Consider the following 26159-nt stretch of genomic DNA (forward strand, 5'->3'; position numbering starts at 1 on the left):
GTTTACAGAGCTGCTCCCTTTCAGGGGTGCCTGCTCTGCCTGCCCCCCCGGGGCTGGTCTGCTGGGCCCCTGCCTCTCCTCCCCTCCCCAGAAGACCAAAGGAATCCCAGGCTGCAGGTTTTCTCACTTCTTTCAGGAGAGCAGGCTTCAGACTCTGCAGATGGTGCAAATCCCCACTTACCCACCCCACATGCAAACCTGCCTGCAGGACACGCGTGCCTCGCTGCGGCGAGACAGGCCAACCACCGCTCCAGGCTCGCCAGCTGCAGGTGAACGCGTGAGGCCCCCTCCTGGGCTAGTGTGTGCGGACACACAGGATGTCCTTTGGGCTGAGCTGCCTGGGGCGCCGGGTCTCAGGTCCCGGCCCACACTGATTTCCACGGCCCGCCCTCTGCTGCACTGGGCCACCAGGCCCCCTCGGCCGAGTGTGCCTGAGTGTGCAGGGCACACTTGCTGTGGGCGTGGAGCATTCTCACTGTTCTCACCTGGCAGGCCCTGGTTATGGCTCCCGGCCTGGGGGAGAACTTCCCTTTGCAAAGTTAGGTAACAGGCCGGGCTCTCCGCGAGAGGATTGGCGCGGTGGCTCCACGTGCCGCGGCTGGCGCAGGGCCAGGCCCGCCCTGCCAGGCAGCGGGAAGGGAAGGCCTGGCTGCAGCCCGAGCTGGCGGGTGGCCGAGCCGGGGGTGGACGGGTGGGCCGGGGCCCCTACTGCCCATTGGCTGCCTCGGGCTCCCGCCCCGCCCGCCTCCGAGCCTGCGGCTCCCGGGCCAGCTCCTGCGTCTCGAGCAGCTTCTGAACTCCCCGAGCAAGCACCTCCTGCCGGGCCATGTCGAGCTGTGACCGGATTGGAGTGGCCCCTGCCATGGACATGCCTGAGGTCCTCAAGTCCCTGCTGGAGCACTCTCTGCCTTGGCCAGAGAAGAGGACAGGTAGGAATGGGGGTGGCCTGCATTGGCTGGCTGCCCATGTGCCGGGGGTGGGGGGGGGTGCGGGGGGGGCGGGATGCGGTCACAGGCACAGTGGCAGGACGGGCATCTCCGAGCTGGGGAGGGTCCCCGGTCGGGGTCTGCCCCTGGCCCCTTCCTGGGCAGGAGGAGGGCTGGGTGCAGAGAGGGACACAGTGGGGAGCACCACTGCAACTCAGGGGCCGCCTCCCGGGCCTGCTGGCTTTGGGAAGCTGCGGCCAGCGTGTGGCCACTGACAGGTGCGGTGCTCACGTGGGCCGAGGGCAGGACCAGAGCGCCCTGCTGAGAGAATGCACCGCACGCTGTTTATTAAGTTCCCTCCCTCTGCGTGTTGGGGTGGCTGCGGACTGGCAGCGACTGTCTCCTGTGCCTGGAGGAGAGCCTTCCCTCCTGCCTCCGTTCGCCTGCTTCAGCTCCCGCTCGCTGGCGGGCTGAACCCCTGGATGGGATGGAAGCTGTTATGTAACAGGACCACGGGCTCGCGGCCCCAGTTCCTAGGAGACACAGGCAAACACGGGGCCAGGGAGCCTGCAGAGGAGGGCGTGGACGGGGGACAGAGCGAGCAGCCAGCACCAGGTGTCTCCTGAGCTCTGCCTGAGAAGCAAGCCATGGCTAGATGTGGGGGCCGGCCTGCTCAGAGTGCTCCCTCCTGATCCGCATTTCTCCAAATCTCTTCTGTTCTAAGATGTCAGGGGCTCAAAATCCACATGTGCCTTTAAAGGAGCCCGGCCGTCCGAGGCTGCCGGAGTCTGACTTAGGAGCCCCACGTGTCCCCTCAGGGGACCTTTCTCGGGCTCGCCCTCATCCTGCTGTGCTGGCACCTGATCTATCTCATCACCAGAGCCCAGTTGTCCCCCCAGGACTTCCTTCCAAAGGACTCTTAGCCATTCCCAAACTCCAGAACCTGAGGACAGACACCACAGGCCCTGCCCTCGTTCTCACCCCTTGGGGAGTGAGGAGGTACTGCCCAAGGGGGGAAGGTGGCTCCCCGAGCTCAGGGCAGGGTCCCTGCGGGCTCTCTCACAGGGCTCTGGGCCCAGGCCCCTCAGACCACACCCTGTGGTTTGAACGCTGGGCCAGACGGGGCCACCCCCCAGAGGCGGGCATCCGAGAAGGAGTTCCTATGCCCTTGTAGCCTCAGGACCCCAGCTGCTAACCAAGAGAAGCCCATCTTCTCAGGAAACCCTCAACTTAGCCCGGCAGATAAACCGCAGCTGACTTTCTTGCCGTCTCTGAAGGGCCGTGTGGGTGGGTGATGCTAGAAGTCCTTCCAAAAGCTAGAGGCAGAGGGTTCCCTTTTTGGTCCAGACACCCAAGGAAGGTAGGGTGCCTCGGGATGGCCCAGCGCATGCACAGGGAGCAGCTGGGTGGACAGCAGCTCTGCAAGGACAGCTCTCAGCTGGGCAGAAAAGTGTTCTCGGGGCGATTCGGGGCACTGCTCCTTGGACCAGGACAACAAAGCTCTTGAAATGTGGCAGCAGTTGCTGCCCACTGGCTCCCAGCTGATCCCTGAGCCCTGTGACTGCCGGAAAGTCCCCAGTGCTTACTGTGGGTGGGCAAAATCGGGGTCCAGCACTGCGGGGACTTGCCCAGGTTCTCAGGCAGAGCTTTCCCAAGAGCTGACGAGTTCTGACTGAAGATCAGTTTGTCTGGTATGGCTGGGTTGGTCCAAGGGTCATGAACCAGAGCCTCATGCCACCTCTTATCACTTTCCCATGTGGCATCTCACTGAGGGTCAGAAGCATGAGGTCCCATGGGAATGACAGATGCCAATGGGTAGATAAGATGAGGGGATGAAGGTTGAAGACCTAAAGGGGTTAGTGCACCCCACAAAGACCTCACCCCAAACCCACCATCACCACTTTCCAAAGCTCCCAAACTTTCCACAGCATTTTTTTTTTAAGATTTTATTTTTAAGTAATCTCTACACACAACGTGGGGCTCCAACTCATAACCCTGAGGTCAAGAATTACATGCTCCAGGGGCGCCTGGGTGGCTCAGTTGGTTAAGCGACTGCCTTCGGCTCAGGTCATGATCCTGGAGTCCCGGGATCGAGTCCCACATCGGGCTCCCTGCTCAGCGGGGAGTCTGCTTCTCCCTCTGACCCTCCTCCCTCTCATGCTCTCTGTCTCTCATTCTCTCTCTCTCAAATAAATAAAATCTTTAAAAAAAAAAAAAAAAAAAAAAAAGAATTACATGCTCCACAGACTGAGCCAGCGAGGTGCCCCTCTCCATATCTTTTATAAAAATAAATGTATCTACCTGAAAACCAATATCCCTTGGTAAAAAGAATACATATACTACACAGAACTAGAATTTCCAGCAGTCATGTAGCAAGTACTTTATAAGGTCTCTCCCCCTGGGTCCCCCGACCCTGGCATCTGACCTCAATGGGAGGAAGATGAGAGAAACAGCTAGTTGCCCCAGAAAGCAGGCCTGCCCTCAGGATTGCTCACCCTTTGCTCTGGTATGAAAGGGGTGGTTTCTGCACAGGGGACTGAGGCTTATTTACAAACTCCCCACTTTCTTCACACATTTGGGTCATGTGCAGAGCATATCTTGGGTCCAGTGTGAGGGCATTTTAGAAGCAACCCCTGCAGAGTGTGAGAAATCCCAGGTGCACTCTCACAAGACCCTGCTCTCCCTGCAGCCTCTCACTCCATGTTCTAGTTCAGAGATGCTCCCGGAGATCCAGCCTTGGGACCCCTCTCCCTCTTGCTGCCGCCGGGTCCCCCAGCAGCCTGCACAGACCTCCACTTCTTTCCTGTCCCTAGTCAAGCAGAATTTCTCTAGCAGAGCTGACCAGGCTAGAGCCTCCCTTGGCTTCAGGTCACAATGGCCACCTGGTGGCCCCTCACTCTGGTCAACAGTTTGATTTTCCTGAGGACAGACAAATCCATGTCCAGCAAAAAAGGGGGTCTGTACTCCAAGTCCTGACTCAGTTTCCCCTCTGTCTCTGGTTCCTGATCCCTCAGGATGATTCTTGTTTCCACCCGTGCTCTTTCTGGGGGATCCTCTTCTGAGGTGATTCTGTTCCAGGTGGCACATTCTATCTCTCACTTTCTTCTCCAGCTTCTGGAAGGACCCTGCTTCTCTCAACCACACTGTTACATCTTTACATCTTATCTTTCCCTCAACCCATGGGGCCTCAGCTGTGCTCAGAGGCTGCCCCCCCCCCCACACTTTTCTGCCAGCTTTGGTCGCTCGGGCCTCCTTTCCTTTGCAGGGAGCCATGGGGCATGAACCCACACCCAGAAGTGGGACAAGGCCCTCACTTGGAGCTGGGCAGGCAGGGTCCCCACCTCAGGGAGCTTCTGGCTAGAATCACTTGTGGGCCACCCAGCAGGGTATCCTTGACAGACCCCTACCCCCAACCTGTACAAGGTACAAAGCCAGGATTGGCTGACTTATCCTATGGGAAAGCCTCTGCAAACTGTGAAGTGCTACACTTTTCTCTGTGAGGGACAAAGAGCCGCTGGGCCTGGCATTATGCTCCTTCCACCAACATCACATTTGTAATCTGACCCTCCATTCCCCTCTTTCTACCCTCCTTCCCGCGGATATTCTCCTTGAAAGGACTGGATGTTGCAAGTTTGTGGGAGCGTGCGCGCGTGCACACGCACACGGGACTGTCTCCTTGGAAACCCGCGCTGAGGCTCCGGGGGCACAGTACCGCTGTCGGCAGCTACCCATGCCCGCGGTGCTGACCGGAGGAGGGGCTGAATGAGAGGCCGCATCCCAGTGGGACTCGCTAGGGCAGAGGCAGGGGAGCACGGGCAGGGCCTGGGCGTCCTCTCCTCGGAGGACTCAGGTAAGCGGGCCAAGAGCTAGACTCAGTGCAGCCTGGGCTGTCCTGAGCTTGGCCGCAGGAAAAGTCCATGGGGTTGCCTCCATTCCCAGCCTGGCGGAACCAGAGAGAAATGGAGAAATTGTGAAGTTTGCTTTCAGGGAAAAGGAGGGGGAGGGGGGACTTCACCGTTACTGGGCACGTTAGCTCCTTTAATCCTACCACTTCTAACTGGTGAGGAAATGCACTCAGAGGGATCAGCTCCCCTCGGGGCCAGTGTGTGGACCAGCCTCTCTTCTTGGCTCCCCCGCTAGGGCCTCAGAGCCTTCTTTCCTATTTGCTCCCCACCATCACCGATCCGAGAAATGTGATCAATTCATGCCTATCGCGTGCCAGAAACTGACAGTCGTGTCCAGGGGTGGCCCTTGCCGATGGTTTTGCATCTCTATGAGCCTGACCCAAGGCTAGGCTGCCACGGGAATGAATCCTAATTCTAAGAGCCACGTTTCCTGAGTGTGAGCTTTTTGGTTACCATTGGTGAAGCAGCTTTGCAAGGGAGGTATGATTATCCTTTCCACGATGAGGAGACAGATGCTCGGGAAAGGGAAGGCCACATACTTATCAAGGCTTCCAACCCAGCTCTGCCCGTGGCCAGGCTCCTCCTTTCCCCAGGACCTCTTCAGTCATCCAATCGCCTAGTGAGTGTTTGCTACACTTGTGGCCCCGGGGGTGAATGACCCAAACACTGCCCCCTCGCCTGTGTTTGTATTCCGGTGGGGAGAGACTGACAGCAGTGAGGAGGGTCAGGGCCAGCCTCTCTGAGGGGGTGACATGGAAGCAGAGGCCCAGAAAGTGAGGGAGAGTGAGCAACACAGAGAACTTTCAGGCTGAGGGAACAGCACCTGCAAAGGCCCTTTCCTGGGTCAGGAAAGACACGTATTTGAGGAATAAAAGCCACTGTGGCTGCCGAAGGTGAGCAAGGGAGGGAGAGAAGGAAGAGGTGCGGTTGGAGAGACCCGCAGAGGGGAGAACCTGCAGGGCCTTGAAGATCCTAAAGAAGAGTGAAGCTGTCCTATCCCTGCCCCCCATCCCACTATGCAATTAGGCTGAGTTAACTTCAACTGAGCACTTGCTAGGTGCCAAGTGCTGTTCTCAGCAGCGTGCCTGAATTGTTTACTTTTGACATTCAGGCACAGAGAGGTTAAGTAACTGGCCCAAGGTCACACAGTTAGGGAAGTAGTCAAAGCGGGAATTAAACCCTGATGGTCTACTCCAGAGCCCACACCCTACCACTGCACCATCAATGCAGATTTTACTGGAGAAACCGTGATTGTCAGTGGCTGTTGAGACATGGCAGAGGCCGGAGGTGATGGCTTCTCTGGAAATGGCACTCCCGGGGCAGCTCTCCGTCTGTAATCTGAACCCTGGGAGTGGACAAGAGGCAAGCCAAACAGGAAACTCACACTGAAGAGATGGGCAAGAGTTAGTGAAGAGCCTCCACCCACCACTTCTCCTCTAGAACACACTGATACCAAGGTACAAGCCACAGCCCAGAACCATGCAGCAACAGGTATGCGAGTTGTGGGCCAGGCTTGTGCTGGGGGACTTGCCATTAAGGATGGCTCACATTTGTTATTCCAGGTTCCACCATGAATCAACACAGTGACTGCTATTTAATGTTAATAATGTTCCAAATGTATAGGACTTGGCTCTGAAAGATTTTGTCTACCTTCCTACCAGCCCTGCCAACAAAGTGAGCCAACAAATATTTACGGAGTTACTACCCTGAACCAAGTTTTGTGCTCTCCTGCATTGGGTACTGGCAAAGCCCACAGATAACTGGGCTTTGTGAGAGCTCAATGGAAGCCTTCTCATTGTCCTGTTCTTACACACACACCATGCTGAGTAAAGTCAGAAGATTGGAAGAGGTGCTGTCCTACTGGATGCTGACTATGTGGCCAAATGGATCTTTGTGGGGGTATCTGGCCAAAGGCTCCCGTGCTGGAGTTACAGCTCCTCTGAAATTCAAATTTAAATAATAATACTCTGAATCAGCATTGTGGCTTAATGAAAGGCACTTGTTCTGCATATGCTCAATTAAGTTGGGGTTTTTTTAGTAAGTTTTTTTTTAAAAAGGCTCCAAGCCCAGTGTGGAGCTCAATGCGGGGCTTGAACTCATGACCTTGAGATCAAGACCTGAGCTGAGATCAAGTCTGACTGACGCTTAACCGACTGAGCCACCCAGGCACCCCTCAATTATGTTTTTAATTTGGGTTGGTTAGCAGGTTTCTGAAGCACTAAAGAGAATTCAAAGCCAGTCTAGCTCTGGAAAATGGAATATTTCACATCCGTGTTCTCTGCTGTAGCTTTGACTCTAGAACCCAGCCTCCCAAAATAATTCTACTCCTGACCCAACAAAACCTGAGTGAAGGGGAAGGGTAGTGGCCCACCCACTCCATGACATACACTGTTCAGGTGGGCACTTGAGATTGCTTCTCACATATTATCCTCATAACCGCTCTGTGAGGTAAGCATATCCACCTCGGTTTCTGAGCGACAAACAGGAGGCTTAGGAGAAGTCATTTGCCCAAGGCCAGGTGGCTAGTCAGCAGCTGAGGGGAGGAGACCCCACCCATGCCTGCCCCCCAGAACCATGTTTCCCTCAAAAAGTCACTGCGTTGAAACCCTACCACTAAAGAACACTGAGGTACCACTTCATACCTTTAAAGTCTTAGCCATGTAATGACATGTTCTTTTTGTGGAGTTTTATTCTTCGTAGGGCTCACATACACTATGGAAATCAGCTAATTCTCACAACATCTTTTCCTCCACTATGAGAAGGGGTGAGGCCACGCTGTTATTCCCACTTTACTGACTGATAGGAGACGGGGTAGACAGAGGCTGCCATGGTTCTTCTCCGGTCAGCTGGAGAAGGAAGCCCAGAATGTAATGGCTCTCACCCCGCCTCCAGGGTGGTGCTGTTGAATGCTGCCAGTCCACAACATAGCTAACCTCCTAGCTTACAAGCAAGCACGAGAGAGGACATGTTTGTAATGTTCCTGCAGTGTTTGTGACACACCATTTACCCTGTGGTTATCCAGGAGAAAAGGAAAAAAAAAAAAACAACCCTTTCTGGGGAGTGTCAGGACACGAAAAGAGACTGGAATCAAAACTGAGTTTTAGGGGCGCCTGGGTGGCTCAGTTGGTTAAGCGACTGCCTTCGGCTCAGGTCATGATCCTGGAGTCCCTGGATCGAGTCCCGCATCAGGCTCCCTGCTCGGCAGGGAGTCTGCTTCTCCCTCTGACCCTCCCCCCTCTCATGTGCTCTCTCTTTCATTCTCTCTCTCTCAAATAAATAAATAAAATCTTTAAAAAAAAAAAAAAAAACTGAGTTTTATTTTTTTAAAGATTTATTTATTTGAGAGAGACAGGGACAGAGACAGAGCATAAGCAGGTGGAGGGACAGAGGGAGAAGGAGAAACAAACTCCCCTCTGAGCAAGGAACCTGATGCAGGGCTCAATCCCAGGACCCCTGGATCGTGGCCTGAGTCGAAGGCAGACACTTAACCGACTGAGCCATCCAGGTGCCCCTCAAAACTGAGTTTTAAAGTCCCAACCTGCTTGTCTTGCTCCTCACAAGTGTCCCTTGCCTGTTAGTTTAGTTGCTCCGGGCTGGGTGGTAAATGGAGTTGGCATTATGCCTTTTGGATAACTAGCTTACAAAGAAATCTGAATCTTTACTCCTTCCTACTATACCCACCCTTGTTATAAACAAATGTTATAACTTTCCACTGTTAAATTATTGCAAATCCTCCTCTAATACCTTGAAAATTGTTTTCCCCTTCAATAATGTCACATTAGCCATGAAAATAGACATTTAATTCTAATGCAGCAAGTCTCTCCATGGCCAAACCAGCCATTTTTGAAAAAGCTTCCTGTTTCTCCTAAAGATATCTTTTTGGGTTTTTTTTAAGATTTTATTTTTAAGTACATCCAATGTGGTGCTCAAACTCACAACTCTAAGATCAAGAGTCCCATGCTCCACCAACTAAGCCAGCCAGGCACCCCCTAAAGATATCTTTGCTTAGCCATATACATAATTCCCACCAAAGTTCACAATGCAACAGATTTTCTGTGCACAATTTAGTATTTCTACTAAACAGAGAATCGGCATACACCACGAGTTGTATGCAGATCTGTACCCATGAGTTTTAGTAAAATTACGAAAACTACCATTTGTTGCCGGTTTACAATTGTGCAGTGCATTGGCTTATGGAAACCTCAAAGGTAGACTCTGTCCTACCTCCATTTGATATACCAGGAAAGGAGGCCTGGAGATGTGAAGCAATTGGCTGGAGGTATGAGCCAGAACGTAACCAAAGTGTAATGGGTGCAGCAGTAGGTACTTGAATTTGGAGTCAGATGCCATCAGCCTGTCCCAGCCACCTCCCAGAATCCCTTCAAACCTCTTGCTTTCCAGGCCTGCTTAGGGGCCCAACTTCTTTTTCCTCAACTCCCAGCAAAATTCTGATTGCATCAGCGGGACAGCTTTCAGCTAGGCGGGTGTTGGCGGTCACACACCTAACCCATGCACCAAGGGCTGCACTCCACCATTCCCAGTCTGACTACTGGAAGGCCCAGGCTCGTCGGTGAGAAACCAGATAAACAGGCCAAAGCCCCCACCCCCACCCAGGAAGTTTAGACAGGGAGAGTCTAGTACCGTTTGGGTGCAAAGCAGAGTGTGATTTGTGCTCTAATGAGGTACAAAGTTCTGGGCCCCGTTTGGGATTAGCTTCCTCTACCGTCCCCACATTTGTGTACCCTCTCACATTTTACACTTTCACAGGTTTCCTGAGGCATTCCCAGGGAGTATTTGTGTTTTAAGAGGACGTTCGCCCACAAAGTGTGTAATCGGTACTCTGTGTAAAGGAATCTTGTTTTGTTTCGTTTTTCCTTAGGAAAAGGAAGGGAAAGTCCTAGAGAGGAACAGAATTGCAGAGCCGTTTAGGAGTTTACAGATTAGCCCAACCCCTTCATTTTATGGATGAGGAAGCAGGCGCAAGTGAAGCCACTGGACTTTCCCAAGGTCGTAAGCTAGTAAGTGGGAGGACGGAAGCGTGTACCCGGGTCCTGGCGCAGGGCCGGCCCTTTCTCTCCACCCGCGGGCCTCAAGAATGCGCCCTCCACGCTTGTGTTTATCTGGCTGCCACACCCGCACCAGAAACCGGGATCAGTGGGGAACCTGACACCCCCGTCCCGCCAAACCGCCCCCCCGCGCAGTAGCGGCCAAGCTAGCTCGGGCCAACCCAACGGGTAGGGCAGGTCGCCGTCTGCGGCCCTGCCCTCAGCCAACCTCTGCGTCGCGGGCGCGCGCTGGGTTTTGCGTTCCTGTCCCACGACCCCGGGCAGAGTCCCCGGAACAAAAAGGCCCACCCCTCCCCTCCCCGCCGCAGCCTCGCACGTGCTACGCCTCGTGCACCGCCCCGGGCCCCGCCCCCGCCCTCCATTGGCTGCACCGCGCCTTCCTCCTCTTCCCCCTCCCCCCGCTACCAGACTCGGCTGCGGCTCCACGTGACCCGCGGGGGGGATGGCCGTGCGGCCCGAGCGGGCGATTTGATAGGCTCCCCCGGCCGGCCTCACCACGCCCTGCCCAGCTTCCCTTCGGTGGCGCGTCCGGGAGGTGGAGAGATTGAGATGAGAGGGAAGAGGGAACGGTTGCGGTGGTCTGGGAGGAGGGCGGGGGTTATGAAGAGGGAGGCAAAGGTGAGACCGCAGGTTGAGGGTAAGGGGCTGCGGCCGAAGAGGGCTCATGACACCGACTCCAGCAGGCGCCAATCAGGTGACACAAAGGCGGACGGGGCGGGGCCTCCGGCGTTGCTCCTCACCTGGCCCCACACGTGCCGCGCTAACCCCGGTGTCCTAACCAATCACGGCCCGGAAGGCTGCGCCTGCCCAACTTACAGGCAGACCAATCCAAAGCCGCGATCCGGGGAAGCTGGCCTGGCCTCATGAATAATTAATATGCCAGAGCCTGTCCGCAGGCGGGGTAGGGATGGAGGGAGGTGGGGGTGCCGCTGGGCGCCTGCGCAGTAGCTGCCCGTGTCGGCAGCTGCTGCGGGTCGCACGGCTCCGGCCCATCTCGGGGGGCGGGCGGGGGAGGCGAGGCGCGCGAGCAGAGCGCGGGGCACGATGTCGGACGCGGGCGGCGGAAAGAAGCCGCCTGTGGAGCCGCAGGCGGGGCCGGGCCCGGGCCCGGGGCGCGCAGCTGGGGAGAGGGGCCTGCCGGGCTCCTTCCCACTGGTCCTGAAGAAGCTGATGGAGAACCCCCCGCGGGAGGCGCGCCTCGGTGAGGGGGGGGGGGTCTGAGCGCGCCTGGGGGCGGGGTTTCTGCAGGGGCGGGGCCGTGCGAGGGCGGGGCCGGGGAGGTCCGAGGTCAGGGTGTAGTTGTCCTGCGGAGGGGCCTGGAGGGCGAGGCAAGGGGTTGGGAAGAGAAGGTTGGGGTGACTGGAGAGAGGCTAGGTCAGATGGGGGTTGCGGGGAAGGGGCAGGAGGGAGAGGGTGGGGTGGGGGTCGTGGTGAGGGGGTTCATTCGGGCAGCCTCACGGCGCCCGCGACGTGTAGGGGTTCCTGAGGAGGCCGATGGGGGTCGTAGCTGCCAATTAAAGGACGCTCCAGGGCGCCTTCTCTGGGGACGCCTGCATCAGAATCATTTGGGATGCTAGTTTAAAATGCTGGTTCCTGGGCCCCACCCTTCGCCCACCGAATCTGCCGCAGCTGGGACAGGAATCCGCATTTGAAGGAGCACCCCCACCTCTGTGATTCCAAAGTACACCAAAGTTTGAGAAGCCCTGATACACGGTGGCGGATTGTCTTTGTATATGGACTTCCCCACTTCTGGGAGGAGGACCTCTCTTCATCCCTGCGTGTGCGGATCCCCAGCTACTCGGTACACACAGGAGATTTTCTGCTGCTGAGGTGGGGGAGGGGTGTCAGGAGAAGGGATTCGAGGTGCCTTCCCAGGGGGAGGTTGGGGCGAGGCAGGTAGAGGGATGAGGGTCAGAATGAGGCCACTGTGGCACCTTCACCCCGTTGTTTGGGGCTGACCCTAGACTTTGGGGCCACTGTAGCAGGGCTGGGCTGCGCCTTGTTTCCTAGGCCACAAAGGTCCGTGGAGACTGTGTGGAAAGCAGGTTTGGCCCTGTTTTTTGGCCTGAGAACATGAGGTTCAGGGCACAGGAGGAATGCCACCTATTGTGAGGTTTTAGGTGCACTAAGGTATGCTTTCAGTCTGAGATCTTTGAATTTCTAAGAACCATCAGTGCTAGTTCAAGGATTTGGGAAGGAATAAGCCTTCTGTGAATTACCTGTCTTGAGGAATTAATTTTCTTTTTAAAAAATGCTATTTTTCTTCCTTTCCTGGGTGTGTTCTGAGGTTCCCATCTCTGTGGCTGTCACTGTTGTGTTATAAATAGCTTCAGCACATCAGGTAAGGCCAGGCTCTCCCCTCCTGCTTTGGAACCTCATGTGCCCAGACCCTTTTCTTTGTTTTGAAGGCAATGCTTTATTCCAGATGGGGGGATGAGACAAGATGCTGGAACAGGTGTACACATCTCTCAGGTTCTTTTTCAAGATTACCAAGTATCAACCATCGATAACAATAATTCTACCTTACGTTTGCACAGTGCTTACAAAGCACTTTGACATAATCTTATTTAGTCTTACATAGCAGTCCTGTAAGATATTATCCCCACTTCCCAGATGAGGAAAGCTGAGGCTCAGAAGGTGAGGATGCTTCCTCAAGGTCACCTAGCTAAGCCTTACAGCTCTCAGCCTGGTCTGGTGCTTTTTACTGTATCACTGGCAACCACTGATGTCCATCCCTGTGACCTGTGCGATGGGCCTAGTCCTCTATCATCTCTTATAATTAAAACTCTGATTATAATTTATTAAAAAATTATGAAAACACTGATTAAAAATATTCTTGGGGTGCCTGATTGGCTCAGTCAATAGAATATGCAACTCTTGATCTTGGGATCTTGAGTTCAAGCCCCACGTTGGGCATAGAGCTTATTTAAAAATAAATTTAGGGGTGCCTGGGTGGTGCAGTCAGTTAAGCGTGTGACTCTTGGTTTCAGCTGAGGTCATGATCTCAGGGTCCTGAGATCGAGCCTGGCATCGGGCTCCTGCTGAGCGTGGCATTTGCTTGAGATTCTTTCTCCCTCTCTCTGCCCTTCCTGCTGGTGCTTTTTGTCTCTAAAATAAATCTTAATAAATAAATAAATAAATTTTTAAAATAAATTAAAAGAATAAAAACTTGAAAAATATATTTTTTCATTGCTTACAGCAGGTAAAACCTGGAACTTATTGTTCCTTGTCCTTCAGTGTGGCTGTTTTCCTGTCCTTTCCCTTTTCCTGCCTCCTTTGAGCCCCATGATCCCACCCAACATGGGTCACAGTCGTTTCTGAACAGAACGTAGAGTCAGGATCTCAGAAGAGGAGAACAGGGAGGCCATCTGGCCCACCCAGCCCACCAGAGCTTGGCTTTCTTACTTCCCATTTGGTTTTAAACCAAAGCTTGGTACAGGGGTGCCTGGGTGGCTCAGTCGTTAAGCGTCTGCCTTCAGCTCAGGTCATGATCCCCGGGGTCCTGGGATCAAGCCCCTCATTGGGCTCCCTGCTCAGCGGGAAGCCTGCTTCTCCCTTTCCCACTCCCTCTGCTTGTGTTCCCTCTCTCGCTGTCTCTCTGTCAAATAAATAAAATCTTTAAAAACAAAAAAAACAAAGCTTGGTACAGTAGGTAGTTGCAACAATTCAGGTTAGAAGCTATGACCAAATTCTGTTTGTCAAAACTTGCACCTTTTTAACACACTGGGTGTGTCCATTTTTATTGGACCAACAGGCTGATTTTTGGCTGGCTGTGGTCTAGGAGTCCATGCATGACTGGTTTATTTCCAACATAATCATATTTGATTTCTCTTTTTCCTTCAGAATCCAGAGTTCAAAGTTGTCTCCCTCAGTTTGAAAGCCCATTATGAACTTGTCATGATTTTATCTCCCACTTCCCTGATTAGCCTCCCTGTCACTTTGATTTCCTTCTAACCTTGTCACATTTCTTTCATCCTTTTTTCTTAATTTGCCCTTTCTTGGATACCTACGTGCATAGCTTTTGGGCTGAGACAATTAAGTGGGAACCGTCCGCACTAATTGATTAGTTTTGCTTTGAATGGGAACGAGCTTTTTTTTTTTTTTTTTTTGGAACAGTCTTTTCTTCTTCAGCTCCACCCCCTGTCCTTCCCAGAAAACCTGCCTTCAGTCTTCTCTGCTTAATCAGGGATAGAGGTCTCTTGAAATGGTTGTTCTGAAAAAGGTCCTGAAAAGACAGCTCCAAGCCGTCTCTATCCCATAAACCTAAAGGGAGTCAGTTTGCAAACCCAGCATTTTTCATTCAGTATGCACATTTCCCCTCAGCTTGCTCCTGTAGTGGTCCTTGAGATGTAGAAATGAATCAGACATAGTCCCTGCCCTCAGTGAGCTCACAGCAATAGCGAATGCCTGCTGTGTTCAGGAACCCTACAAGACACTTTCAAATGTTATCTCTAGGGGCACCTGGCTGGCTGAGTCAATGGAGCATGCGAATCTTGATCTCTGGGTTGCAAGTTCGAGCCCCACATTGGGTGTAGAGATGACTTAAAAATAAAAAATCTTTAAAAAATGTGTTATCTTTAATCTCCACCAAAGAGGCTACTTTATCCTTATTTATGGTAGAGTACACTGAGGCTGGGAGAGGTTAAGTAACATGGCTAAAATCACACATCATAGCAAGTGGGTGGCAAAGCTGGGATTCAAGCCCTAGGCTGGGTTCCTGTGGAGAAGCGTGGCTGGAGGGAACAGGACGGGAGAACACGAAAGTTCTTGGTCTGAAGAATCTTAAAATATCCTTTCCTAAAATATTACTAAGATAATCAGAAACTCCATTTCCTCCCTGAAGCCTCTCTCCTGCAGATGCCAGTCCCACAGCCTATTCTGAATTAATCCTGGGACCCCATCAGGCCCCAGAACTTGTGAAGGACATTCTGGGAAGCCCAGGCATGGGTGGGGCTACACTGCCAGCTACCAGTGGGCCTGGGTCCAACAACAGGTTATAACTGGAGAGCAGAGTGGGCTCTTGAAATTGATGGGCTGGATCAGGGCTCAGATGGAGAGGAGTCAGCCCCGAGAGGTGCACAGCTCACCTCCTGAGATTGAATTACCCTCTTGTGTGGTGTCTCAGCACAGATTTTGTGTCTGCAGATAAAGAAAAAGGGAAGGAAAAGCTGGAGGAAGACGAGGCTGCGGCAGCCAGCACCATGGCCGTCTCAGCCTCCCTCATGCCCCCCATCTGGGACAAGACCATCCCTTACGACGGCGAGTCTTTCCACCTGGAGTACATGGATCTGGATGAGTTCCTGCTGGAGAATGGCATCCCCGCCAGCCCCACCCACCTGGCCCAGAACCTGCTGCTGCCTGTGGCCGAGCTGGAAGGGAAGGAGTCGGCCAGCTCTTCCACGGCATCCCCACCATCCTCCTCCACTGCCGTCTTTCAGCCCTCTGAAACCGCGTCCAGCACAGGTGGGTGCCTGGCCACCCGGCCCATCCAGAGAAGCCCCGTTCCCACTGAGGGCTGCTGAGCCCATACACCCAGTGAGCCCCTTCTCTCAGAGGAGGTCCCGGTGGGCCTGCAGCGTGGAGAAATCCTCTGCACCCCATCCTTGAGCACAGTCCCCAGAGGCTGGCGACGAAAATAGCAGCCACATCAGTGCAGCCGGGGCCTTTCTGTGGGCTGGCTTGCTGCAGATGGCTGGGACAGTGGAGTGAGCCCTTCCAGTCTGAGGCTTTACAGCATAGAAATCCTGTGCTGCTTTTCCTCAGCACTGCTCTTTCCGTCTGCATGCACTTTGCCACAGCTTATTGGGCAGCTCAGGCAGTAGTAATAATAATAATAATAATAATAACAACAATACCAGCTAACATTTATTTAGCACTTACTCCATGCCAGGCATTAACACATAATCCTCACAAGAACCTTATGAGATTGATACTCTGATACCTTTCTTACAGGGTGAGGAAACTAGAAGTAACTTGCCCAAGGTCACACAGCTGGTAGGCAGCGGAGGCAGCACTTGAAGCCGGATGCCTGGCCCCCCAGCCACGTACTGCTTAGGCACCGGCGTGGGGAAGGCGTTCCTGCTTCCAGGACACGCATCATCTCCGGGACTCCTCCTCTAGCCTCTTGTCCTTTTTCTGTTTTACCTCTTGGGGTGGATGGGTTGGTTTTCATGCCGCTTGGACACGAACCCTTCAGAGGAGGCATGGCCGCTGTCTCAGGGAACCCTACGAGGTTTTCTGCAGGCTCAGTTACAGGCACACAGGCTGATGGCTCCCAGGAAGGATCCCAGGAGCTGGTATGGAACCCAGGGGACCCACCCCCAAGGAATTCTCATGCTTTATTTTTATTTATTATTTAACTTTTTATTATGGAAGCACTTTCCAATACAAAAGTAAGAGACTACTATATGAACCTTCATGTAACCATCACTCACCTTTCATAATTCTTAACTCATAATCCATCTTGTATTCCATAACCTCTTCCAGTCTCTCACCTCATTATTTAAAATCAAATCCTGGGGGCACCTGGGTGGCTCAGTCGGTTAAGTGTCTGCCTTTGGCTCAGGTCATGATCTCCTGGGATCGAGCCCCACGTCGGGCTCCCTGCTCAGTGAGAAGCCTGCTTCTCCCTCTCCTTCTGCCTCTCCCCACCGCCCCTTGTGCTCTCTCACTCTCTCTCAAATAAATAAATAAAATCTTCAAAATATAAGTAAAATAAAATCCTAGATACTATATCATTTCATCTGTGCATATTTCAATATGTACGTAAAATGTAAGGGTTCTTTTAAAAAGCATAACAAAAATACCAGTTTTACATAAGAAATTGACAACATATCCATCAGCATTCAAATTTCCAAAAAGTTGTCTCAGAAACGTTACTGTTTAGAGGGGCGCCTGGGTGGCTCAGTCGGTTAAGTGTCTGACTCTTGATTTTGGCACGGGTCGTGATCTCAGAGTCATGAGATCAAGCCCCATGTTGGGCTCTGCACTCATTGGGGAGTCTGCTTGAGATTCTTTCTCTGCCCACCCCCGTGCACGCACGCACACTCTCTCAAATAAATAATCTTTTTTAAAATGTTACTGTTTTACAGTTTGTTTGAATCAGGATCCAAACAAGACGCCCAGATTTCATTTAGTGATGTCTCTTAAATCTTTCATAATCTGTGGGATCCCCTCTTTTTTTTCTTTGCAATTTATTTGTTGAAGACACTGAGTCGTTGGTCCTGTAGAGTTTTGCACAAGCTAGATTTTTCTTTTTTTTTTTTTAAAGATTTTATTTATTTATTTGACAGAGAGAGACACAGCGAGAGAGGGAACACAAGCAGGGGGAGTGGGAGAGGGAGAAGCAGGCTTCCTGCCGAGCAGGGAGCCCGATGCGGGGCTCGATCCCAGGACCCTGGGATCATGACCTGAGCCGAAGGCAGACGCTTAACGACTGAGCCACCCAGGCGCCCCACAAGCTAGATTTTTCTGACCATATCCCTACAGTGCCATTTAACATGTTCCTCTGCCCCTTGTTTTTCTCCTGTAAACTGATTCGATCTAGAGGCTTCAGCTGATTCCAGCTGAACTCTTGTTTGAAGGCAGCTCATTTTCGTGCTCATCAGGTTGTCCCGGAAGGCTGGGTCCGTGTGTGGGAAGGGGACAGAGCTGGAAATGAGTCCTCATTTTATACCTTAGGCAATCTAGGTGTCGTTTGCCTCTGATTTATTTTTGTTGTTGTTTTAAGATTTATTTATTTATTTTAGAGAGAGTGCGGGGGGGCGGGCAGAGGGAGAGGGAAAGAGAGAATATCAAGCAGACTCTGAGCTGAGCACGGAGCCCCACATGGGGCTTGATTCCACGACCCTGAGATCATGACCTGAGCCAAAACCAAGAGTCAGAAGTTCAACCAACTGAGTCACACACGCGCCCCATTTTGTTTCTAAGTAAACCTTCTCAATGAAGTTTGGCATACAGAAGTGCCCATTTCACAGCTCGATGCATCTTCACAAAGTGAACCCACCCATGTGACTACCACACAGATCAGGATATAGAACACTATTGGTATCCCAGAAATGCCTTGTGACCCCAATTCAGTCATTACTACCCAGAGGTAATCACTATCCTTATTTCCATCACCAAAGATACATGGGATGGTATATTGTATATGTGTGTATATTATGTATTATGTTTGTTTTGCCTATTACAATTATGTTTATAGTTTGACGTTTATAGGTGCTTATAGCTAGCATTATAATACACATATAAATTACATGGGCATCAGAATCTCTTTACACTAACAAAATATATCTACAAAACATACTTATGGAATACTCCTGTGGCAGAAGAAAACCACAGTGCAGGTAAAGTTTTATATTGAAGAATTGTACACATGGTAGAAATGAAAGGAGAATTCCCTAATTTTTCAGTTCCTTCTGTTAAAAGACATAAGTAGTATGTATGCTCTGTCTAGCTGCCTTTCCTCAAATTTGTGAGGAAATTTATATCGTACCTATAGCAGTTTTCTCATTCTCATTGCTTGAATGATTCCATTGTATGATCATACCACGTTTATCCGTTCTATGGTTGACGGGCGTTTGAGGCATTTCTAGTTTTAGGTTATGCACAGCCCTGCCATGGTCATTTACATGCGTGTCTTTTGGTGATTACATCTGTGCGTTTCTATGGGGTTGGGTCATCAGACACGTATACGTTCAGGCTTTGTAGGTTCCGCCACACAATGTAGAAAGTGTTTGCAGCCATGGCTGCCCGTCCCAGCAGGGTGTGGGAGTCCTAGTTGTCGGGCTTTAGCACCCTGGCTGTCTGTCTTACGGGTGTAGGGTTTGGCCGCTGCGGTGCTCCCACAGTTAGCACATGGGTCCCTGGTCATTCACTCTCCTGGTGTTCAGCCCTTTTAGTAATTAACCCCCTCTAATAGGATCCACTGAGTTTATGTGCACGATCCAGTGAAAACCTATCATGTCACCCCTCTGTTCAGAACCCTCCAGGGGCTTCTCCATCTCAGGGAAAAAGTCAAAGTCACTGGCACTGTTGACATTTGGACCAGATCATTTTTTTGCTGGGGTGGAGGGAGGGACTGTCCTGTGCATTACAGGATGTTTAGCAGCATTCCTGGTTTCTACCCACGAATGCCAGCGGAACCCCCACTTCCCTGTGTGGTCACATGTCTCCTGCAGGACAGAATCACCCCCTGTTGAAAACCACTGCTTTCTGGGGATTAAAAGCACTGTATTTTATGTTCTCGACCTGTCCTATTACTCTCTCCTCCCATCCTTCCCCCTCAGCTACACTGGCTGCCTCTCTGTTTCTTGCAGACCACTTCCTGCCTGTGCTCATCCTGCTGCACTTGATGTTCACTCTGAAATGTTCTCCTCCCAAATAGCCACACGGCATCCAACACTCTTGTAGATATTTTTAATTTATCTTGTGTAATGTCAGCCTTCCCCTGCTAGAATAACATTCCACGAAGGCAAGGATTTTTACTTGTTTTGTGCACTTTTGTCTTTGCAAGGACAGTTTCTGGCATATGGTAGATATTTGACAAATATCTGTTGACCGAATATTTTGTGTACTCCTATCAGTAGCATTGAATGAGCAGGCCAAAGATATGTTGATTTGTTTTTTATAACTTATCTCTAGTAATGCACAACCTTTGAATTCTGAAAGTGCCTTTAATCCAATGTCCACTACAAAGCCGGAAAGGGGTGGCAAAGAACAAGGATTCAGAGTCAGCCAGACCCAGACTCAAATTGTAGTTCGGTCCCTTACCATTTGTGTGACCCTGGGACAACCAGGTTGTGTCTCTGAGCCTCAGTTTCTTCATCTGTAAAATAAGGTTAACACCTGTCTGCCTTTGAGAGTTGTCCCGAGACTGAATGAGCACATTGACTGATCTGCCTCAACGGATTCAAAAATGGAAGCCATTTCGTTGTTCAGTCTGTGTCCCTAGCCCATAATAGTTCACAGAGAAATTCAGCTGTTTCTCATTATTTGAGAACTTGAAACTGCAGGAAGTTAAGGGGGTATAATGATTTAATGTTTTGCTTAACATTTCTGGGGGGAAAAAAACAATCGGAAAATCCTGTCTTTTTCGAGAGCCTCTGTTTCCTTTTGAGCATTTTGTTCCTACAGGAAAGAATTCTTTCCATATTTGTGTTCTTGAGTTGAATCACTTATGCCAGCCTGGAGGCTGACGCTGTTGTGGTTTTTCTTCCCTGCAAGTGGCAGAGGCTGGTGCAACCTTGAGATTCAAGCAGGTGTCTGGGTGTGGGACGTGAGTCTTTGCTGTCCAGGGGGCTGCTTCAGGACCACCTGCCTCTGTGTCTTTCAGAATCCTCCCTAGAAAAGGAGAGGGAGACACCCAGTCCCATTGACCCCAACTGTGTGGAGGTGGATGTGAACTTCAATCCTGACCCTGCTGACCTGGTCCTCTCCAGTGTCCCTGGCGGGGAGCTCTTCAACCCTCGGAAGCACAAGTTTGCAGAGGAGGACCTGAAGCCCCAGCCCATGATCAAAAAGGCCAAGAAGGTCTTTGTCCCCGATGAGCAGAAGGTAACCTGATATCTGTTATGAATGAAGGTTCAAGAGCTGAGGGGCTGTGCTTCCTCCCATTCGATTTTATGTGGAGGACCCTCTCTCCTTGTGGACACTGTTTAGAAAGGCATGAGTTCAGAGTACAGAGCCATATCCTGCAGCAGTTGGTAGAAAGAAAGGGAGTCAGGTAACATTTGGCCCCAGTGTGACTCCCTGTAGCTTCTGTCTTTTCTTACCGGCCGCCACCGTGGTGATGTTCCCACTTCCCTGGCTTTGGCCCAGCCTTCGGGCAAGAGCTCACTAGGCCACAGGAACTGGGGTTGAACAAGCCCTTGCTTTGAAGGACAAAAGATAGTTGTAAGTTGCCATCCCCAGGGAGGAGCAAGCAGCTTTCAAGCTGATGCTTTTGTAGGAACTCGGAGAGTGGGAGGGAGAGGAGGATTTTGTAGTCTTTCCATCCTTTCTTATGAAAAACTCAAAGGAACCTATTTCATCCAAGCTTTAGAATCAGGCAGACCTGGGTTCAGACTCCACTTTGCCGCCTAGAGCTCACCGGGCCTCAGATGCCTCATCTGTAGAGCGGGAATAACCACTCCCGCCTCTCAGGAGGTTTCTGAGGCTTCAGTAACCGTGACGGTGAAGATGGGAGACACTTGTGTGGTCCTTACCATACGCTGGGCACTAGCACAGGCCCCTTGCACATGGTAACTCATTTATTCCCCAGACGGCTCTGTGCTGGAGTCACTGTTACTATCCCACATCGTAAAGGTGAGGGACAGGAGACAGTGAGAGGCTAAGGGGCTCACACGGTTCCGCCGCCAGGAAGTGGCAGAGCTAAGATTTAAACTCCGGGAGCTGGACGCAGGGTGCAGGCCCTTAGCCACGACCAAAATGCCGAAGTGAGGCAAGGGGTGGACAGTGCTTTCTCTTGAAGTAGCCCAGAGCCGGGAATCAGCAAAACCCCGTCCCTCCACCGCACATCCCAACCAAGGACTTTGTTTCTGATTCCACCTTCCTGGGGAAAGGTTAGGGCCCCTCGGTGTCCTTTGCACATGCAGCTCCTTCCCTGGGGTCCAAGCTTCTGGCTGGCTGCACCAGATGAGTTTTAAGAGGAATCTGGGGTGCTGGGTGCTGGTAGGAGGGGAAAGGTTGGGTTCCCTCGTGGGGGAAGAGGAGAGACCCACAGAGGACACTTCCCCACAGGACGAAAAGTACTGGACGAGACGCAAGAAGAACAACGTAGCGGCCAAACGGTCCCGGGATGCCCGGCGCCTGAAGGAGAACCAGATCACCATCCGGGCAGCCTTCCTGGAGAAGGAGAACACGGCGCTGCGGACGGAGGTGGCTGAGCTGCGCAAGGAGGTGGGCAAGTGCAAGACCATCGTGTCCAAGTATGAGACCAAGTACGGGCCCTTGTAACCCGCGCCCCCACTCGGGCAGCGCCGCCTGCGCCTCAGACCTCTGCCTGGGGGCTCCCTGAAACCCCCCGCACGCGTGGAGACTTATGACTCGTCACGGTCGAGCGGGGGCACACCTGCTCCGGGAGCGTTCGCGTTCAAGCTTCATTATCACATGGCCAGCGCACGTGGCGACTTCCCTGGGGGGCCGGCCTCCTCACCAGTGGGGGTGCGAGAGAATCTACGTAGACGGGTGAATCAGCCTTAGTTTCGATCCTTGGGTGTCCCAGTTGAATCGGAAGGGGACCTCTGGGGTACAGAGCTCCTTTCACAGGGGGCTCAGGCTTCCCTGACTCTCCCCTGGTCTCCGGCCTGGGCCATTGAGCCTGTCTGCACAGAACGAGTCATGATCCTTGTCACCCGATGTCTTCTCAGGTAGCGGGGCGCATTTCCAGGTGGGGCGTGTCTGTCACCCACCTCACCCTCCCCGGAAAGTCTTCGAGAGACACATCCGTTCCCATCTCCCTCAGAGGTAGAAAGACAAAGCAGCTCCTCCGGAGGGGGCCAGGCCACAGGAGCAGGGTCTCTGCACAGCCTGGGATGGGGTGTGGGTCTGGGGCCTGCAGCCGAAGTGCACCCAGCTGTTCTTTGCTCCCACACCCCTTTGCTCCTGTGGCTCTGAGGCCTGGAAGCCAGGGAGGAGGCCCTGGTGAGGGGCTCTCCCCATGTTTCATCTGCTTCGGAGGAGGGACTCCCAGGGTGGCTGGTCTCCCGAGTCTTGACCACAGTGCAGAGGGAGGCCTTTTCATCTCCTCTTCTCCAGGCCACTCGTGGAGGCCCCCTGAAACTTCTTTGTCTCACCACACTGGGCCTTGGAGCCTGCTCTTTCTTTTCACCCAGTGATCATGCTCAGACCTTGGATTTAAAAGGAACCCCCCCCCCCGGCCCCCCACTCGCCTAGGAAGCTTAACTTCCTGGAGCCAGGATGCCCCGTCGCATGGTGTTTAGAAAACCGGCCTCCACGGCCCCATACACTGTGGGTGGAGAACTGGGGCACGTTTCCCAAGAAGTTCCCCTGTTTTCTTGCTCTGCTCTCCAGTGTGGGCCAGGCCAGAGTCCACTTTCCCTAAAAACAGAAGAGGGCTTCCTAATTCTTGCTTCAGGATCCCTCCCCCATGCGAGCTGCCCGGAGTGTCAGCCCGCAGGACCCGGTGAGGGATTGCAGGGGTCACAGCTCAGCTCTTGGGCCATTCACTCGGGCTAGGGGCCCCTCCGTCTGCATCCCCAGGAGACACCAGCCGCCCACATGAGCCGGGCTGTCGTGTGGAGGGCAGAGGTCCTCGTAGCTGTGGCTCCAGTCCCTCCCAGCTGCTCCTTCCTCTTGTGTCAGCGGACTCCGTCGTCCTTTGGCTGTACCTGGAAGATTCATTGAGGAAAGCCGTGGAAGCCTCTGCTCACTGTGGTCAGCTGGGGCACCTGGAGATGGGTGTATTTATTTGCTCAGGGCGGGTAGCCTGTGGTAAAGAGGGGTCAGAGGCGACAGGCGCACTTTGTTGTGCTTACCACTGGCTTTATTTAAAGTGGTGGCTCCGAGTCCCAGGCCCTGACCCTGAAAGACTTTTCACAGCAGATGTTAAGACCGGGGGAAACCATGCACTGGCCATGGACCACACCCCAGGGGAATGCCACAGCCCTCCAGGGACCTGCACACCTGCCCTTCCGGGTACTTGACAAAGGTCCCTGAGGCCAAGGGAGGCCACCCCCTCCCTCCTGATTTTGACTTTGTGGTTCTATAGAACCGTGTTCACTCTCACTCTCTTATAACCACAACAGGGCCGTTGCATCCGGCATGTCAGTGTCCTGCCCTGGGCAGCTCGCCCGCCCGGACACTCTCTGTCTGGTCTGGCTACCCACCAAGAGGGCAGTTCTCATTTTGTAATTCGGAGAAGAGCCTCCAGCTTAAACGCTCTTCATTTTCTTTGGCCAGAAAGTATACGGTTTGTGTTGTGTTTTGTTTTGTTTTAAGGATGGACATTTAATCTCTGGTTGGTGTCCATGTTCCCCCCGCAGCGGGTGGAATGATGGCTGATGTCTCTCCTCTTTGTCTCACCTTCTGCCTGCTCGGTGCCCTCCTTTTCCTCCCCGCTGGGCAGTGGGTGTCTGGTTCCTTCCCAAAGTGCTTACTTGGAAAGAGTGTGGCCGCTGGCCTCTTTCAGAAGAGCTCCTTTGAGCCAGGAGCCTGGCAGGGACAGGAAGGGGAGGGGTCCATGGAAGGTTGACATTTTGGGGAAGAGGAGTGCTCAGGTAAAGCGTGTCTCCTTCCCAGGCCTAAGAAACAGGTGCTTGGAGCAGGAGAGGGCTGCTGCCTGCTCAGTATCTGTCAGGAATTGGGAGTCTCCTTGACTCCCTCCTTGGGGCCGACAGCCAAAGAGTGCGGCTCCTGGGCTCAGATCTTTGACATCTAAGGAGCACGGGAGGCTAGGGAAGCCAGCATAAATGGCTTCCCGTCCGTTTATGATCGCTTGGGAAGCTCATGCCTTCCTAAGCTCCCTGTCTTCAGCTTCGTGGCAGCCTCATTGCAACCTCAGAACAGACAAATCATGAATGAGCTAGAATGTTGAAAGAATATACATGTAATAAATGTATATCTAGAAATAGAAATATATATATTTAGAGAGAGCTTTCATGATGGCTAGCACCTTGTGGAGGACCTGGGTAACTCTTACCCTTGGCCAAAGGAAGGGGTTTGCCTGTCCGGGTCCTGAGGTTGGGGAGAGCACTGGGCAGTGACCCTTGACTCTGGGTAAGCATCGCCCTGCTGAGGGGACTGCTGGGGCCCTGGGCAGGCAGCTCATACAGTCCTCCAGCCTGAGGCGGGGTGGCAGGCCTGGGAACCAGCAGAGGAGGGCCCCTTTGTGCTGGGCAGCTCTACATCCACGGCCCTGGGAGCTCTGCTCCCCGTAACACAAAGGGCCAGGAACCCCTGGTTTTCGTGGCAAAGCCCCACCCCAGAGCTCCTTTAACATCTGTTAATTAAGTGCAATAAATTTTTCTAGAAAATGGCAAAGATGACTTCCAGGTGGATATTGCTATCTTACGGTGTTGGGGATGCCAGAACACCACTTGGTTTTATTTTTCTAAGTGCATGTGATAGAGTGTGTGGGGCTCTGCGTCCTCCCCTGGGAGCCGGCATTCCAGCGGGCCCCTCTCCCCTTTACCGCTGCTGGGTGAAGGAGGCAAGGAGGAAACCCCTTCTGCCCAGCGGGAGAGGGCAGAAGCAGACCGTAGCCCGTTGGCCTTATGTGCGTGTGTGCGTGCGAATGTGTCGCTGCTGGTGGGCTGGAGTGATGTGGCAGGGAGGGAAGCCGGGAATGTGTCCTTTTCCAAACAAAATTAAATATTTTGAGATGAGAATTGTGGGACTGTCTTTTCTGTTCTCCTCCCGTCTTCCCACGTTTCCTGTGTGTGTCCCAAGCACCCCTGCATCACCAGCTGGGTAGTCTTGGCTACTCTGTGCCTCAGTTTCCTTATCCGTCTGCTGGGAGTAATTCTACCTGCTTACCTCACAGTGTATTGAGGAAGGACAGATGTCAGATCCAAAGTAGTTGGAACACGGAAAAGTGCGGTACAAAGGCTAGAAAGACTGGGAACTGCTCAGGAAAAGAGTTCCCAAAGAGGGGACCCTGGACGGCAACTATGCAAAAAGGAGAAAGTACAAAGACTAAGAGTGGGGTCCTGGGGGTGGGAATCCGGGGCTTTTCCTTTTCTCCTTTAGCTGAGTTTTCTGTCTGTGGCCAGGAAACTCCCCCACAATTAGAAGATACGTTTATGCACAAGGATGCAGCCACCTGCAGGGCGCCCCCAGGTCCCCTGCTCAGGGCTGGCCCGGGGACCCCAGGGGCTTTCATCGGAGGTGGGGGCAGAAGAGGGTGCACCAGCCTTGGCAGAGCGCAGGCTGCAGATCCGCCGCCGCCTCCCCCACCCGCACCGTGTCTTCCTCCTTCTCCCTCTGCTCCCTCGGTGTGCAGAGCTGGTGGGGCCAGCAGCCCTGTTGACAACCAAGCCTGTCCTGTCCTGCCTCCCCATGCCACATGTCCTCAGTGCTCAGGGTCCCTGTGGCTTGAGGGACCAGGAACCGTCCCTAATTTTGTTTCAAAGGGGAAAAGCACTCATTTAGAGTTTGCACACGGGCTGGCAAAGTGGGCTTTTAAAAATGGTCATTTTACAGAGTACCAGGCTGGCTCCGTCGGTGGAGCGTGTGATTCTTGATCTCAGGGTTGTGAGTTGAAGCCCCACTTTGGGTGTGGAGCCTACTTAAAGATTTAAAAA

The 26159-nt window shown here is 52.8% G+C and overlaps 1 protein-coding gene across 3 annotated transcripts; it reads left to right on the forward strand.

Annotated features, from left to right (window-relative positions):
* The first annotated feature begins 635 nt into the window (after positions 1–635).
* On the forward strand, positions 636–25244 carry TEF (TEF transcription factor, PAR bZIP family member). Of its 3 annotated transcripts, none has more exons than XM_032416830.1 (4): positions 636–929; positions 15043–15360; positions 20231–20451; positions 21637–25244. In XM_032416830.1, exons 1-4 carry the CDS (start codon positions 827–829, stop codon positions 21850–21852), a joined length of 858 nt encoding a protein of 285 aa, XP_032272721.1. In that variant the 5' UTR covers positions 636–826; the 3' UTR covers positions 21853–25244. The 3 variants fall into 3 exon arrangements, with proteins under 3 accessions (XP_032272721.1, XP_032272720.1, XP_032272719.1); XM_032416829.1 differs by lacking the exon at positions 636–929 and adding an exon at positions 10407–10591; XM_032416828.1 differs by lacking the exon at positions 636–929 and adding an exon at positions 10617–11098.
* Positions 25245–26159: the final 915 nt, after the last annotated feature.

The sequence above is a fragment of the Phoca vitulina genome, unplaced genomic scaffold (genome assembly GCF_004348235.1).
Source record: "Phoca vitulina isolate PV1807 unplaced genomic scaffold, GSC_HSeal_1.0 scaffold19, whole genome shotgun sequence".
NCBI lineage: Eukaryota > Metazoa > Chordata > Mammalia > Carnivora > Phocidae > Phoca > Phoca vitulina.

What these genes read in the sequence shown, in the direction of transcription:
- TEF (XM_032416828.1), top strand. Translation starts at nt 10,942, where the DNA reads ATGTCGGACGCGGGCGGCGGAAAGAAGCCGCCTGTGGAGCCGCAGGCG. An exon ending in CCCGCGGGAGGCGCGCCTCG is followed by an intron (nt 11,099 to 15,042) that starts GTGAGGGGGGGG and finishes TTGTGTCTGCAG; the next exon opens with ATAAAGAAAAAGGGAAGGAA. An exon ending in TTGTCCCCGATGAGCAGAAG is followed by an intron (nt 20,452 to 21,636) that starts GTAACCTGATAT and finishes ACTTCCCCACAG; the next exon opens with GACGAAAAGTACTGGACGAG.